The sequence below is a fragment of the Hevea brasiliensis genome, chromosome 16 (assembly GCF_030052815.1).
Source record: "Hevea brasiliensis isolate MT/VB/25A 57/8 chromosome 16, ASM3005281v1, whole genome shotgun sequence".
NCBI classification, from domain to species: Eukaryota; Viridiplantae; Streptophyta; class Magnoliopsida; order Malpighiales; family Euphorbiaceae; genus Hevea; species Hevea brasiliensis.
In genome coordinates, this window is record NC_079508.1 from 43,298,824 (window position 1) to 43,315,338 (window position 16,515).

General features: G+C 33.0%; 1 protein-coding gene and 1 non-coding gene across 2 annotated transcripts; one reads left to right on the forward strand and one right to left on the reverse strand.

Moving 5' to 3' along the window:
- Positions 1-847: 847 nt before the first annotated feature.
- On the reverse strand, positions 848-14,238 carry LOC110642669 (phosphatidylinositol-3-phosphatase SAC1-like). The gene is given in 17 exon segments (XM_058137428.1): positions 848-1,063; positions 1,065-1,226; positions 1,494-1,605; positions 2,086-2,277; positions 3,119-3,328; positions 3,456-3,563; positions 3,769-3,890; positions 3,999-4,365; positions 6,507-6,641; positions 6,757-6,890; positions 8,056-8,153; positions 8,279-8,466; positions 9,690-9,766; positions 10,391-10,613; positions 12,304-12,469; positions 12,556-12,760; positions 13,872-14,238. Coding segments are annotated over 17 exon segments (2,718 nt in total). The 5' UTR covers positions 14,010-14,238; the 3' UTR covers positions 848-982.
- Positions 14,239-16,120: 1,882 nt separating this feature from the next.
- Positions 16,121-16,193, forward strand: TRNAR-CCU (transfer RNA arginine (anticodon CCU)). Its single transcript has one exon. It is a non-coding gene; the product is annotated as a tRNA-Arg (tRNA).
- The last annotated feature ends 322 nt before the right edge of the window (positions 16,194-16,515 follow it).

Here is a 16,515-nt window from a genome sequence, read left to right on the forward strand (position 1 = left end):
TATATATATATATATATATAGAGAGAGAGAGAGAGAGAGAGAGAGCAGTTCTTGCAAATAATGTGCTATACTTGCATGTTTTTCTCCAATATTTGCACCCATTAAGTTTTGGATAGTTCATGGAGTCTTTGGCGAAGGAAGATAACTTAAGAAACTTTGGTGAGTTGCAGAAGTACATTCAAAGTATAATTAATTCATTAATTGGCATCCCCATTATCAACAGTGTGTAGTAGTTATGACTTAATTATTTAGCAGTAACAAATTAAGCATATTAAACAAATATTATTGTTTTGCAGCCTTTAAATTCTAATTGTTCTGTGGAAACAAGTGAAATCTCATTGAAGAGGAAAAGGGAATCTCAGAATTTAGGTAATTGTGAGAATAGTAGCGCCAATACAGCCTCAGAATCAAAAGAAACAATCTTGAAGAATATGGAAGAATCTTACAATAATCTCCGTAACATGAACCCAAGGAAGGAACTACCAAAATATGTGATGCAGAATTGAGGAGAGCAACTGAGGAGTTCCTGAAAGAGTCCTATGATAATCTCCTCAATGGGAATTCAGAATCATCCAGAGGCATTATAATTCTTCCCTCTGATCTCTATTAGCATGTTTGTTTATATTACATTCCAATAACTGTTAATTTTCATCCTAAGCATCAATTACTAGATGATCCCATCACTTTTCAGGACCTTTGAGGAAGGACCTTGATGAGTTACTGCTGCGTACCTGGATGATCAAGAGATAACATATGGATAATTTCTTCTCCATGCTTTCCTTTTTTCCCTTTGTTATTTTAACTCTTTGATGCATTACAATATAATAAAGAAGTGGATCGAGCAGTGTGGATTAATAATAGTGAAGGTGTGTAACTGAATCAGTAAAAGTTTGTGCCTTTTAATAACATAATTCACAAATAATTAGTCAAATGGTTCATCGAATGCATGTCCAAGACAAGACATTATTCAGACCACTCTACCTTACCTTCTCAACAGTGAATCATTGATGTATATAGTCGAGCATCTTGGATCTTCAGCAAAGGATTTGCAAGATATTGGCATTAATCCCAAGATCAGCACCAATTTGATGGTACTCCTTCAGAGCCGCTTCCATCTCCGCTTCAACAGAGGCATCATCTATGACATCTATCATGTTCATGCGAACAATGTTGGCATAGTGCTCCTCCCTGTCCAGATCATGCTGGAAGGGTTCCATTGCTGAGCCCTGTTGACTCCAATGGTTTCAATATGAGCAATACACTAGGGAAAGAAAAATGAAATTGATTGTATCATATGCTTTCTGTTCTTGTGAAATAATTAAAATGAAAATGAAAAATTTGTACATCAGTACAACACTGCAATATGCAATAACATTCCCCAAAAAACCAATTTTTTAAGGAAAAGATTGTCAATTACCACAAGATACCTCATATAATGCAAGAGATGCTGCCTTATCTATAACTTTGTTTCATTAAGGTCTAAGTCAATGCACCTGACATAATTCGGCATAATGTTTGTAAATTTCGCTGTCTTCATTTTGATCTCCAAGTAATGTACCGCCATACCAACCACTGGCTTCATCAACTGAGGTCATTGCAAGGTACCTTTTAAAAAAACTAAGATTCAGTTAACCGGTTCAAACAACAATTGACATTTTCATTCAGGTAATCCAAAACAAATTTGAAACCAATAAAAAAAATAAAAAAAAAAATAAATAAATAAAAAGAGAAGAAGAAGAAGAAGAAGAGAGGGGCGAGGGGGGTGTGTGGGTTAAATAGAAAAAGAAAACTGGAACAAATATGGCAAATAATGTAAAGCATGCACGCATAATTGTATGCCTGCATGCATATACAAAGTTCAGGTGGTGGAAAAATAACTTTTATCTGAAATCAACAAGCCAAACCAAAATCCTAACCAACTCAAGCCAGCAATGCGTTCTGCAGGCTCTGGGTCTCTGGCCTGGATCACAAACCGTAAAATAAACTGTTGGCTCATGGGAAGCAAACTTGCAGGCGGACCATTCCAGGAGTAAAATCAGAAGCAAGGATGTGCCTGAAAGTTGGGAGCTCCTATCAGGAAAATACCTTTGGAAGATATCTTGTTCATTCATGTCAACAACGGAAGAAAGCCAATCCAAGTCACGGTAACCATCAACTCTAATATCTTTGTGAGATCCTCCATTTTCAGCTTCTCGTTGAGCAGCCTTGGCGGCAGAACCACTTTCTTCATACTTTCTCTGGCCAAAAAGCCAATTTGGGCTTTTGAGCTGTATTTCACTGCATAATTTAATGGTTCATGTTGGCATTTGGCAATTAGAAAAGTTACCAAGTACTACTTAGAAACATTATTACAATTGAGCAAATCTTTCTGCACAGGCAAGACCAAATGCTTGCAATAAAAAAAATTATGACTATAAGAAAAGAGCAAATTCTGAAGAGAAGCCAAATTCCTGGGAAAAAAAAAACATTTAATTTGCAAGTTCTATTCTTAAATTTAATTAAGTTTCCCAATAGTATATATGTCAACAGATACATGATAATAGGAAGGCATCCAATGACTAAATAGCCCAATATAAGAGGTGGCTCCAAAAAGAATCCGACACAACCCTTAATGTCTTCAAGGATGAAAACCTGAAAGAGTAATTGATGACATATTTCTTGACCCAAGCTTGGTCTAAAAATCAAATGTTATCAGGTTCCTTCATTTCATATGTATTTCAAAACTGTTATTGCCTTTCAATACATCCAAATATTCCCTTTTCCTTACCCGATTTCATATCAGTCAATTTCCTTCCCATACCATACCTACCAACAGGTAACATGGAAAAGAAAGCAAACCAACAAACTTTGAGGATGCGTGCTATCATCTTTAGAATTTAGACCAAATAGAAAATAACCAACAACAACAATAAAGATCCTGATTTGTAAGCTACATTCAAATAATAAAAAAAAAAAAGAAAAATATGCAGAGCAGCTAACTGGGAGGTATATCAAGAACAACTTGTTTAAGGAATTGAAAACAGTAACATGTTAGCAACTGTGTCTAAACAGGGAAGCACATTTGAGAGAGCTTTGACAAAATTCAGGAAACAAAAGCTAGGTTAGGAGGAAACATTACGCTGCATCAGGTGCAACACCAGAATTTCCCAGCCCACCAGCTGGTCTTTGATCAGGCTCACAACAAAGTCTTACATTCTTTATGGCACCACATGTCCTCTCGATCAATTTATCAAAAGATGTCAACTTCATGCGTGAAAAATCTTCCCTGCAAGCTGGTACAGGAGCAAGAATCATTCCAACTCCTTCGGGCTTAGCACTGGTTGGAGTGCTGTGAAAAATAAAAAAGAACAAAATAATCAACCAAATTAAAGTTATTATTAGACAAATAGGAACATCTAACCATATGTTAACTAAAACTGAGACAAACCTAATAAGCGTGGAAGTAAAAATTTTACCTCAGCTCAGGATCAAGGTCTTCTTTAATCCCAACATGAAGATAATAATCTGTATCCAACTCCCAAAGAGCAGGTTTCCCATCCTGTGGTCGGAAGTAACCCAAAAATCTGGTATAACAGCATGAAGTTGATAGTTTGAGAACATACAAATTTGAAAACGTTCATTTAAAAAAAGGGGAACCTTTTGCAATCTTATTTGCAATTGTAAGTATCTTAAATTTTAAAAGAAACAACTATGATTGTGGTATGAATTTCAATTTATTCACCATGCTTAAAGCAAAACATGAAAGCATGATATGGCAAGAACAATTACAAATTTATTGCATCTTGCTTTTCACCATCAGTATAGGCATTGCTGTAGTAACGCTTGATTGACTTAAGAAATTCTCTAGATTGAGTTGTAGCTTTCCACTTTCCCTGCCTCTCTGGGAAGACCTGAACCGACAGATCAAGCATTGGTGTGATGATGCTAAAACCCTATATGCAAAGTGATGAAAAAAAAAAAAAAAAAAAAAAAAACTAGAGTTACATGAGAAAGCATACAGTATTGTGAGCAGCAGAGCCACCATATTGTTGGGCAAGAGCATCCCCCATACTCTGATACATATCCATTAGAGCTGCAGCAATGGTACTGTCAGGATCCACTTTGGGTATGTCTGTCAGACCCATTGCATGGAGTTGACGACCTAAAGCTGCTAGACCATAAGCATATTGAGCAACATTTGTACGATCTAAGCAGTCAATGCAGTTGGTGCGTAGAACTCCACTTTGAATGTGTGGTGCTTCGCTACCAACCTTATCTTGTTGGTTCTGACTAGAATCATTCTCTCTGTCTCGGTTTATTGTAGAACTTAGATTCTCATTGCCACTTCCAATCCTTGTAAGATCGCCAGAGCCAGGTCTCAGATCTCTGAGAGAAGCATCCCCATAACGAATGCATAAGACAGATGATGAAATCAACAGTGAATCAGCCTTAAAGAGAATAACACTGCATAATCTTTTTCTCAGAAAAAGAAATCTTCAATTTCCTGCCCAATCATTTACTTTGAACTTGAAAGGCAGGAAATAAGGTTAAAAAGAAAAAGAAAAAAAAAAAAAAAACACTTTTCTGAAAGGTGTTACCAAGCTTCATGCTTTCTACAAAAGAGAAACTGCATCACCCTAGATACAAGAAAAGGAACTGGACTACAAAAACTTTTCAAAAATAAAACAATTGAGGACAGAGAGATAAAGAAGCATCCCCATATTTACTCCAGCCAATAAATTGTTATCATGCTCATCAAAGCAACTCGTTAACAAAATATGAGCTAAATAAAATCATGTGACACAGAATCCATGGTTAACAATCATTATTTACAATTAATCTATCCAGTTTAATGTTTGTCAAGTATGAAAGGCTCATGATATGATGATAAAGATAAAAGCTGTCCACAAATCTCCAAAAACAGTGCTTATGTGGAATTTTGAGAACCTTTACTTACCCTTCACCAAATCCGTGATTATCATTGTTTCGTAGAAACAAAAATGTGAATTTAACAACCAATTAAGTTAGAAGTACGATTACTTGTCCCAGGATGATTACTCAATACCCACTTCACCACCAAAAGCTAAACAAATAAATGCTTCAGCCTTCAGTTCAGCTTAAGCACGTTAAAAACTGGGATAGGTTGTACAGACTCTGGATTCTGGAAAATGACTACTAATTATTTAGGCTTCTATTTAGAAACCTGCAGCCGCTCCCACATCCCAGTAGATACATTCACATTTTCTTATCGCTATTACATTATCTTCACTTCCTCTCTTGCAAGTTTGCTTTTTTAAAAATGACCCATATAAATAGTTTTATGGTAATTTTAAGGAGTTAATAAAGTTAAAAACATACTTCTTTATGTGTTTGTCACTCCAACCATACAATCCACAATTTAAATCTACAGGAGTCATCTGGATTGTCTTTTCACTTGTATTTTGTAGGATCCAGCCCCACTCCTGAATTTGCATTCCAAGTCACCAGAGGGATATATGCCTCATAGAAAAAAAAAAAAAATAATAAACGAAAGGCACAAAACTTGCAGTCATTCTTGACCAGAGAAATTCCCATGAGCCATGACACCCCATACAATTTTCCTCCAGACAACCTGGGACTTCTCTATCTCAAAGACAATCATTGAAACAAAACTTGGAAAAGCCTTTAAAAACCATGTACATAGCCTAAGTAGTCTGTTGATTTGAACATATAAAGCATCCGCCATCATCTATTTTACCTTGATTTATATCAAATACCAGAAAGTAGCAGTTCAACAAAATGAAAAACTACAACAGCATCACAATAAGACCCCTAAAAGGTAAACAAACTAATTTGTGACCTACTATGGAGAAAAGAAGACGTCAATGAGCCAATAAGCTAGGAATTTAACAGGCTAATCCTTTTTGTGTGGGGTGGGCAATTAAACAGCCTACTTATTGATTTAAAAATCTTACACATAAACATCCTACTTTTGTATCATATTCCCTATTTACCTATCTCATTGTTTTATCTTCATCATTTGATCCAGGTATGTCTACAACTCTATATGTCATTTGACAATTTTTTGAAGTCAACAAGCACCAAACCTCCACAAGTCCACATAGATTTCAAACTTTTCAAAATCAACACAGGTTTCACCTTACATCACAGCGAACTGATGGAGTAAATCATTATTCATTGAAATTATTGAACGGATAAAGCAAAAATAGAAAATTATGAAATTATGAAATATTAACATCCAGGACAACTGATAATATCACAGAACACAATAAATTGAACTACAAAAGTCCAAGCCTACAATTTTTGCAAAATCCTTTTTTCCTACTTCACTTTTTCCAGGTACAATAAATTTTTCAAAGAGCAAATAACAAGGATTAAATGGATGATCCAGCATCTATGATAAATCATACACTTCATATTTACGAAAAAAATAAAGCAGGGTCAAAAGTTATATAAAGATTGAAATTACAAGATCAAAGCAAATGTGCCAATGAATATCAATAAATTCAAAAACAGAACTGCAGTACCTTCCAGTGCTTGTTCGGTTAAGTTGGTTGATTCTCCTCTTCACAATGCTAGGTTTACCACTATAGTAAAAACCTGTCAAATCAAGTGCTTCACTTGCCACAGCACCCAAAACAGCCAAAACATTGGCGGACTTGCTATGGAAACAATAAGGAGAAAAAAGCAACAAGCTCAACATTACAATTAGTTAAGAAAGGACAAGGAAAATAAATCGAGAGCGAATTCATGCATCAGAAGAAATGCATCTTTTACCTCTTTGCGAACTTATGAAAGTCCCAGTGGATAAACTTTAGATGGTTTTCCTCTGAAAGAATTGTGTTCAGATACCCAACTGCATTAGCAAACTCACGCCTTAGCATCATTTCTCGAGGTCTTTTTTCAACAGTCTGCATGTTAGCATTTAAAAAAAGATTTGAACATACGCATAACCCAAGGGATAAGCATGTTGATAAATGAAGAATTCAATAAGGGGCTGAAAGATAATTTTCACAATTTTATACATATATAAATCTATGCCAGTGTGAAAGCTGAACATAATTCATAATTTGCCTTCCAAAATCAAATCCGAAAATGGTTATCAATAGTGAATTACTGATACAAGCACACAGTTAAATGCATGTGCATGGCAGTATTGAAAAAGATAAGGTGATAACAAACATATGTTTCATTTAGGATTCCATTCATTTCATAGAAAGTGACTTGTGTATTTTTAGAAATTATTTATTGACAAATGAATTATTTCCGATTATTTGGTCAAAACATTGAAAATCAACAAGAATTTTTTTTTTCCACATTTGGAGCACACTAAGAAAAAAATAATTCCCCTTACATAAAGAAAACCATAAGAACATCTGTATCTTCGAGGACTTTATGTTGGAACACTTGGTTTTAATCTACTAGAATAGAAGGAGACCAATTTACAGAGCCTATACTTATTTGGTTGTCTTACAGGTTCCTTCCTTTTGTGAGTTTGCAGAAGTTTAAAAATCAGCTAGTTTTCATTTTGACTAGGATAATCTAGTTGACTACTTTTCGGTGCCCTAAACACTTAAAAATGCAGAAAACATTTTCCACAAAACGCTTACAAGAATATAGTTTTAGGCATCCTTTTTGAGACAAAATATTAAGAAGACCTACCTGACCACTTATACCAGTATAATAAAGCTGAAAATGCTCAGTGTAATGATGAGTTGTGTCTCATTCTCAATGCATAAAAAATAAGAAAATGATGAGTCGTAATGTTACTTATTTTATTAGATTACTAACTTAACAACAAAATGGTACATAAGTTGCATCACTTGAAAGTTCTACAAAGAATAATACCAAAGCTATCAAAATATTTGAATTTGGGGCAGCGGTAAAGAACAATTTTTTTGATTTTGTTCTTCTTTGGTTGTTTTAACAAAAAATTGAAAATGCACCTCAGTGAATAAAGTCAAATCAAAGAATTACTCAATGACAATATGTAAGACAATGTATGGCTAATCCAATAACTTATTAACATTAATTTTTTATAGCTGGATGGATATCAAAAATGAATTTGGAAAGAACCTTAATTAAGTTAAGCACAATTATTGGATTTCCATATCTCTTTGTCAAGTCCTCGAAATGCAATTTGGTTGCCTGGTAGGTAGGATCATACCTTTGCACTGATGTAGAATAGGAAATAAGAGTTAGAAGATGTATTTTTGTGAAGCTATACATCATATTGCATATATCACTATAATACTAAACGACAAAATAGTCAAAGGTATCAAAGCCCAAGTGTCCTTACAGATTATATCAGGTTTAGGACTAAATCTTGAAGCTTCTTGTGACCAGAAAAGGGGAATTGAACCACGTATCTGCACAACAGAACTCATTCTGCCCTTGCATGATCCAGCTTCTTCATCAAGAACAATTTGCTCCGTCTCAACCTCGTTTGCAACTCTTCCCCAATCATTCACTCCCCTTTTCAAGTAACTGCATCCAATTAACAAGCCGCATTACAAAAGTTCCTATTTAAATACAAACGCAAATTTTCCCATAATTGCTTCTTAGTAAAAAATCAATCATTTTCCATTTTTTTCACATTGTTTCCCAACAATAGCAACAATCAAAAGTTCAAATAATAACAATAACAGGTGGTGGCCTTATTGGTGATCACTGATCACTGAACTAATTACTTTAGTTCATAGTTGTCATGAATAATTAACATGTGTGAACCACACTGCTATACTCACTTAATATTGCAATCAAGTCATTGACATCACTTTCCAGAAAGGGGACTAACAGAAATCTAACATGGCAACCTGGCACTTCTCACAATCATAAACAAAGCAATTGAAAAGCACATGCTAGAACATAATGGCATCTGCAGCTGTCATGTTCAATTATGAGGTGCTTACTGCCTTCACTCTCCACAATCATGCCTAGTTTCCTAAACTGACCATAGCAAACATATAATAGAAAATTTGAAAACTAATATTAGAAGTAATTATGTATTTCCACAACAGTTCATAGGCAAACTTATGAACCATTTATACCATAAATAAAATAAACTTGCACCATCCTCTCTCTCTCTCTCCCACCCCCCCCCCCCCCCAAACAAAAATAAATAAATAAATAAAAAATAAAAAAATAAAAAAAAACTCCCTATTTCTCTTTACTATATATATGTAAATTTATTCCAAACATACACAGTGCATAAAATCTATATTATAATTATTTGATCTAAAATCAGCCTAAAACTTATATGTTTATTGACAAGCAAATTGCAATACAACTGCTAGCAGTGAAAGATCAATTTTAGACTACTAAAAATTTATCTGATAGTTGTAGAAGATGAGAGCTCATCACACACTTTAACATATGCTAAAAAGTGTAAGGCCAAAAACTAGTCTGACAAGCAGAGAGCTAGAACCCAAGAAGAAAGGATAGTAATCATGAATAGAAGGAAAATAAGACACTCCCGCCAAAACCACTTTACAACTTTGAATATAGTAGCTCAATGTGAACCTAAAGTAGTAGTGCAGCTGGTGCATGTAGTAATGCCGTAAAAAGCGAAAGTTCTTAGAGAAATCCAAAAAGCAAGAACTAAGAGTAAGCAAGCACCAGCGTATAAATTAGTTATCAAAAACAAATCTGGAAGATGCAACAGAATGCTATTCACAGATAAATAATCTTAAGTTGAAACCAGAACATACCGGGTCCCAGCAAAATGTCGAGAGCGTCTAGAAACCAGCGAAACACTGAAGTCCCTCCCAAAGATTGATAGCCTAATCTGCCATCATTCAGTATGATAGAAATGGTTGAAATACTAAAACAAACATTTTGCTCAACTATAGTGAATATGAAGACTAATATCAAGCAATCAAGTATTATGAGTTCATTTCAACTAGATAACACTGTAATCAGATCTTAAAAAATATATTATTCTCACTACCTAAGATAAATAAAAACAAAAAAAAAATCCTAGAGGTACATAATGTCAAAATATATGGATGACAGCCTCTATTTAGCACCAAAGTATATAATCAACTACCTTGCCAACATTATTTTTGGTTAAAGTTAGAAAATTTAACATTTATGCTACAATTATTAGAGAGCAGATTCCAAGAAGCTTCGTATGCTTCTAGAATATTCCCAAATTCATATGCCATATTATCATTAGAACTCAGAAGTACATTTAACATCAGCTTGTAAGCACATAGCATGACTTATAGATTTAAGGAGCATTGCAACATTTTAGGTAATAGAATAAAATACAGTGAACATCTGGTGGTCAACTAAATTTAGGAATGCATTTCATTGTTTGCAAACATTTTAAGAGAAAAATACTTGCATTATCACATGATCATTTACAGACTCATTAAAATAATAGAGATAAAGCAAAACATATGCAAACCTGCTTAAAATGCCCATGGACTAATGCTATTGTCCAAATGGTATTGCCACATCTTGACCGAATAGCTTTCGTCAGATACGCATTCCACACAAACATGTTATCGTACGGCATCCTATCTTTATCCATTGACAGCACATTTTTTTGCAAGCTTTGCATTATAGGATATGTATAACTAAAGAAGAAATCTTTAGTCAAATCCACACTGGATAGTAGCTTTTTATACCTGCATTTGACCATAGAAAAAAGAACTACTTAGACAATTCATGTTGGATAAGGGGCGCATCATGTAAGTAAATCATGCAACAAACTAATAATATACAGAATTCTTTAATGAAGAAAAGAAAAACGGGTAAATAAACAATAAATTGTATCCAACATAGATAATTCATATTCTAATTCCTGTGCATTCCATTAAATGATCACTGGAAAAAATTGACTCCAAATGGCTTCATTTGCCTCATCATTCAGTCATTGAAATGGGGAGTAATATGTCCTTGGGCAAATCAGGTTATAGAGATTCCAATTAAGATGGCTACGCAATTTCTAACCCAAACAATGCTGAGGCTCTGGAATATAATGATGTGAATATGAACTATCCTCAACCAGCCAGAATATGGGTGAGGAGATAGATCAATAACAGAATAGAATGGTCTAGCAAGAGCTTGAACAGCCTACCTTCAAGCTGTCAAAATTCCCTAGCTACACCCAACCAACAAAGATGAGGATTTCGTGTCTAGAATCTTGACAGATACTTCCAAGGACTTGAATAGATAAAGTATCAATACTATACAAGATAATAAGATACTATTATCTTGAAACTGGATTCTTCTTTGACAGACTTGGAAGCAAAAAGTACCATCTAGATAGGTGAAGATGCGAACAGTGTCTTTGACAACAACAAAGATGTGGCTGGTTTAAAAAATGTGCTATCTCCCTCCTCATCCCAACTCATGGACTCTTTGAAGTTTAATCAGAACAAGAAGAAAAATCAAGATGCTAAAGAGACCACAAAAAGAAAAAGGAAAATTCTTCGAATAAAAAGAACAACAAATTTTGATGCATATGAGGGAAACATTGACATGCTATAAATGTAGCACTTCTGCATATAAAAAAGGAAAAATAGTATTAGCAAATTGTTACCAGAAGTTCAGGCAAAAGGAAAATATATATATATATATATATATATATATATAGAGAGAGAGAGAGAGAGAGAGAGAGAGAGAGAGAGAGAGATTAAGGCTTTTCAGCCATATCATAAAGCATCCCTGCATGAGGAACAACAATGAGAAACAAAATGGTTAGGAAAAATTATGGCCATAACCATGGCAATAATGGCCATCTAGAAATTTTCCATGAAACAGATCCAACAGGGATAATAAATTCTGCAACCAGCAACATGCCACAGCTGATTTTAGCATCAATTTGCAAGTTGCTTATCCTTGATGATTCCCTCCCTTTTTTCAGCTTTGTTTTTCCTCCTATATGTTAAAAGTGTAAATCCAAAATATGGATTCATTTCCATTCCCTGGGAGAAATTGAATCTCTTTGGTGAACTACATCAGAGGAAGCTGCAACTAAGTTGTCATACCATAAAGGCCACTAGCATAGACACAAACACACATATTGAGAGGGCAGGTAGGAAGCATAAACATAACATGATATGGACAATGGCCTAAATCACGTCAGAGGTGTTAAACTATAACTAAACTATTTCTTGCCCATTGCACTTAACATTGCTACCAACCATGCAACCAATTTTTCCATCAAATCCAAAAACCTCTCTCTATCTCTCTTGCACACACATGCACACAGAAAGAGAAGGAGAGAGAGAGAGAGAGAGAGAGAGAGAGAGAGAGAGAGAGAGAGAGAGAGAGAGATGTCAATCAATGATAAGCCAGTTGAGGAAGGAGTACCTTAGCTCAGTTTTAGAATGTGCCACATCAGTTTGAATGGTAGCATGCGGAATTGTAATCAGTTGGCTTTCATCTATGCTATATATTGCATGACCACATATACATCCTATTTGCCGACGCCTTGTAACCAGAATCAAATAATATGACTCCATAAACTTAATGCAACCTGAAAAGAACAAAAATAGTGTGCGTTGCCATCATAAACAAAATCATCTATCAAAAAAATACACAAATAATAATAATAATACTAACCAGCAATTCCATAAACCTTTGCCACAAAGTTTAAACCTCCAGTGGCACGATTGCCTTCAGCAATTCGCTGAAGCAAGCTCTTGATTTCTTGTGGTGAATAAACTACTGGGTCTTCACTGATATTTAGATCAGAAGGCTCCGAGCGATCAATCTTCAATACCCGAAAGAACCTCTTGCTCCGATCACTACCAATTAGATAAAATCTCTGCTCAAGCAAACTTACCTCACATTAGCTAAAATCATTTTGCTCCAAAAAGACATTTAAAAAAATTGAAATGTTAGTTAGCGTTATTTTGTTTTGGCTTTAAGAAATTTAAATCTTCCTAAGTTGATATGTAACAACCTATTTAAGTATTTAACTAAAATTTCCAACTCTTAAACTTGAAATGCGGTTAAAAAATTTATTTGTTTAGCATTTAATTTTTTAAGAGCATTTGATTTCCTTTTTAGCACCTAATTTAAGTAATCAAATTCTACTTAATGCTTTAGGATAATTACTTTTTTTTTCTTCTTAGCAACCACAACAATAAGTACAGTAATTAATAATCACCATTAGCAACAACAAAGCCACCAGCATCCACCACCACCACTAGCAGCACCATCATTATTACTAGTATTAACACCATCACCATTGTTGTCATTACCTTACCTTAAACAATTCAAATATCGTTTTTCAAATTCAATTATGATAGTTATTAGACAATATGACTAAACCATATTTTATTCATCAGTTTTAAACTTTCAACACTTATCAACTCAGCCGCATTTCATCTCTTAAACTTTGAATACAAAAATAGCTGGCTTAAATTTTCAGCTCACCTTTATCACATGCCAACTAAATGAATTGTATCAAACCCAACAATAGCCAAGAAATTTGGGTATAATCTTTCCTTTTACATTCAATTGTTCTTTTATGTACTTGTATTTTCCGCCACTTTCACAACAATCAAACAGCTTATTAACACCACTTTACTGTAATTATCTATCCCTGCTTTCAGTTAATCAACAATATAAAGATTAAAATATATGCAACGAAGTATTTGAAGAGAAAAATCACTAAAACTAAGCCAATCTAAGACATTTAAACCATATTCTCTTGAAACATGGATCAAAATGAAATTAAAGCAAGCACCCGTTTTCTCCACCTCACTTTCCAAGAAATTCCTCAGCAACAAAGCAAAAAATTTCAAATTCCGCCACAAATTAGTATAATGGATGAACTTTTCGCTAAATTTCCTTCACTTTCTGATCAACCAAACAAAGACTTAGGAATCCAGAAGCAAGTGAAGTAAAGCAAAATAATATGAGTGGCTCACCTGTCTGGTCTCATAAAGCCTAAACTTCTCGAGCGAGTAGGAATTAGGATCGATTTCAGGGTCGTTCGACGGGTGAACTTTGGCAGAGGAATTGCCGTAAGGCGCGAGATTGGATTTCGGATTCTCTGATTTTCCCATAGAATTTTGGCTGACAGTTATTTCGGATTTTTGCTAAATCACCGTGGCTTGCTTTTTGTCTGAATGTTAGGAAAATTAGATATAGGAATCGGAATTGGAAATGATCATGGGGGCGTTTGGGGAATTTTGGGATTTATAAAGGCTTAGACACAACGCTGGAGTCCGAGTCAACTCTCTGTGTCAGCCCCCCGTCCACTCCGAGTTCACAGATCTCCTTTTCGGCTTGTTTACTCCTCTTCTTTTCTTTTCAATTTTCTTTTTTTTATCTATTATCCGATTATTTTATAAAAAATAATTTATATATAAAAAAATATTTTATATAAAAGTATTTTTTATTATTTAATTATAATATTAAATTAATATTATATATATTAAAATTTAAAAAATAAAAAATAATTTAATTTTTTTTAAATAAAAAAATATTTTTTTAGTACTCTCAATATTAAAAAATATAAATATTTCTCATGAAATAAATAAAATCTTAATAGTGTTGTTAAATTATTATAAAAAATTTTTTTAAATATATTAATTAAAATATTAAAAATATTTTAAAATTAATTTTAAATATTTAAATTATAAAATATTTAAAATAATTAAATAATTTTCAATCTATAATGATATTTTTTTTTTAAATTGTTTTTTTTTTAATTTTTCAACTTTAACATCAATTGAAGCCTAAAATTTAATTTAATTTCTAAAATATATAGTTCCTCCTCACAAAATAAAGTTTTTGGTGGTTGAAAAATAAGTTAGGCATGGAAAAATTAATTATAATTTGCAGGAAAAAGTTATATTTTGAGGCAAAGTATTTAGACTTTTTTCTTTAAATGCATAATTTATTGCATTAAAACGCCCAACAAATCAGATACACTGAAGGCTTAGAGCCAAAATTACAATAAGAAAATCCCCACGTAGTTCCAAGCCCAACACAAGGCCCACTGAAAGCCGAAGCGATGATAAAACGATCCTCCATCGCTAAGAAGCCACAGCCAACTAATGATATATATTACTGTTTTATTTAGATTAAGAAAGACATATCAAATTTGTAGCTTATCTTGATTGCGTCGTGTGTCCCTTTCTGATATTTAAAGTACATGGTAGAGGGAAAAACTTCACTTAAAGGTAAGCATTATTAAGTTCAAAATAAATAAATCGAATTGAACTGTCTTAATTTGATAACTTAATTCAGTTTTAAGATAATTTAATTTGGTTCAGTTTTATATTATAAAAATTTCAGTTATTTTTGTTTGGCTCTGTTTTAAAGAGGAAAAAATCAATTAAACCGAATCAAACTGAATAGTTTTATTGATTTTTGAATTAATTTATTTTTATAAGAAATTTATGAATTATATGTAATTTTGTATATATAAAATGTTTAATTTCATTGATTAATGGTTATTACGTTCAAATCAAGATTAAAATCAGATCAAATAATTTAAAAATCAATTCTAAATTAAAAAATCAATCAAAAATCAAAATCAATTAGTTTGAATCGAACCGAATCGAAATAAAGCGATTCGATTCGATTCTTTATTCATTTCAATTCGGTTTCTAAAATATATAATTCAATTTTCATTATTTCATTTGATTCGGTTCGATTTGAACTAAATGCTCACCTCTATCTTTAATAACGTTCTCAAGTGACGAATGGATGATTTCACACATGCTCCTTCTACCTCCTAAAGGAGGAAAACAACCTTTAAAAGGCAAAAATTACTTATCTACAACTCTTTAAATGACCCACAGTATTCAATGTTTTTGAAGCCTAAAATATAGTCTTCAGATATACTAACCCTACTAAAGAATGAGCTAATTAACTTTGTCGTATCCAGCTAGTCGATACATTAAATATTGTATTCATCATCAATTCAACATTACCACAATCAAGAATTTATCAGCAATTACTGAGTCAATATTTATTTTCAAAAGGCTAAAACAGTACTTAATATATACCTATTTATAATATCTTTTTATTCATAAAAATATGTGAGTAATATTTTTCAACAAAGTTGAGAGGGTCATGCCACCGGCCGTAGCTCCGCCGTAGATTATCAATGAACAAATTTTGCTAAATTTAGATATGTATAGACGATTTCATAAAACTGCAAGAAGCGCCTGTAGCTCAGTGGATAGAGCGTCTGTTTCCTAAGCAGAAAGTCGTAGGTTCGACCCCTACCTGGCGCGTAATTTTATTTTTATTTATCATTTATTTGGTGCTTTAATTTTTTTTTTTTAAAGGGCTGTGCAAAATTCTTATAGGAAAATAGTATAATTTATTTTTCTATAAAAATTATTTAAGCCATGATGATATTTTAATATTCTCAAATACATTTTTTAATTTTATTTATCATTTATTAATAGGTTTAAAATTAAAAAAATAAATAAATAAGGAAGGGATGTAAAAAAATTCTTATAGAAAAAAGTATAATTTAGTTTTTAATAAAAATTATTTAAGCCTTGATGATATATTTTAATTGTAACAACCCAAATTTTTTTATAAATTTTT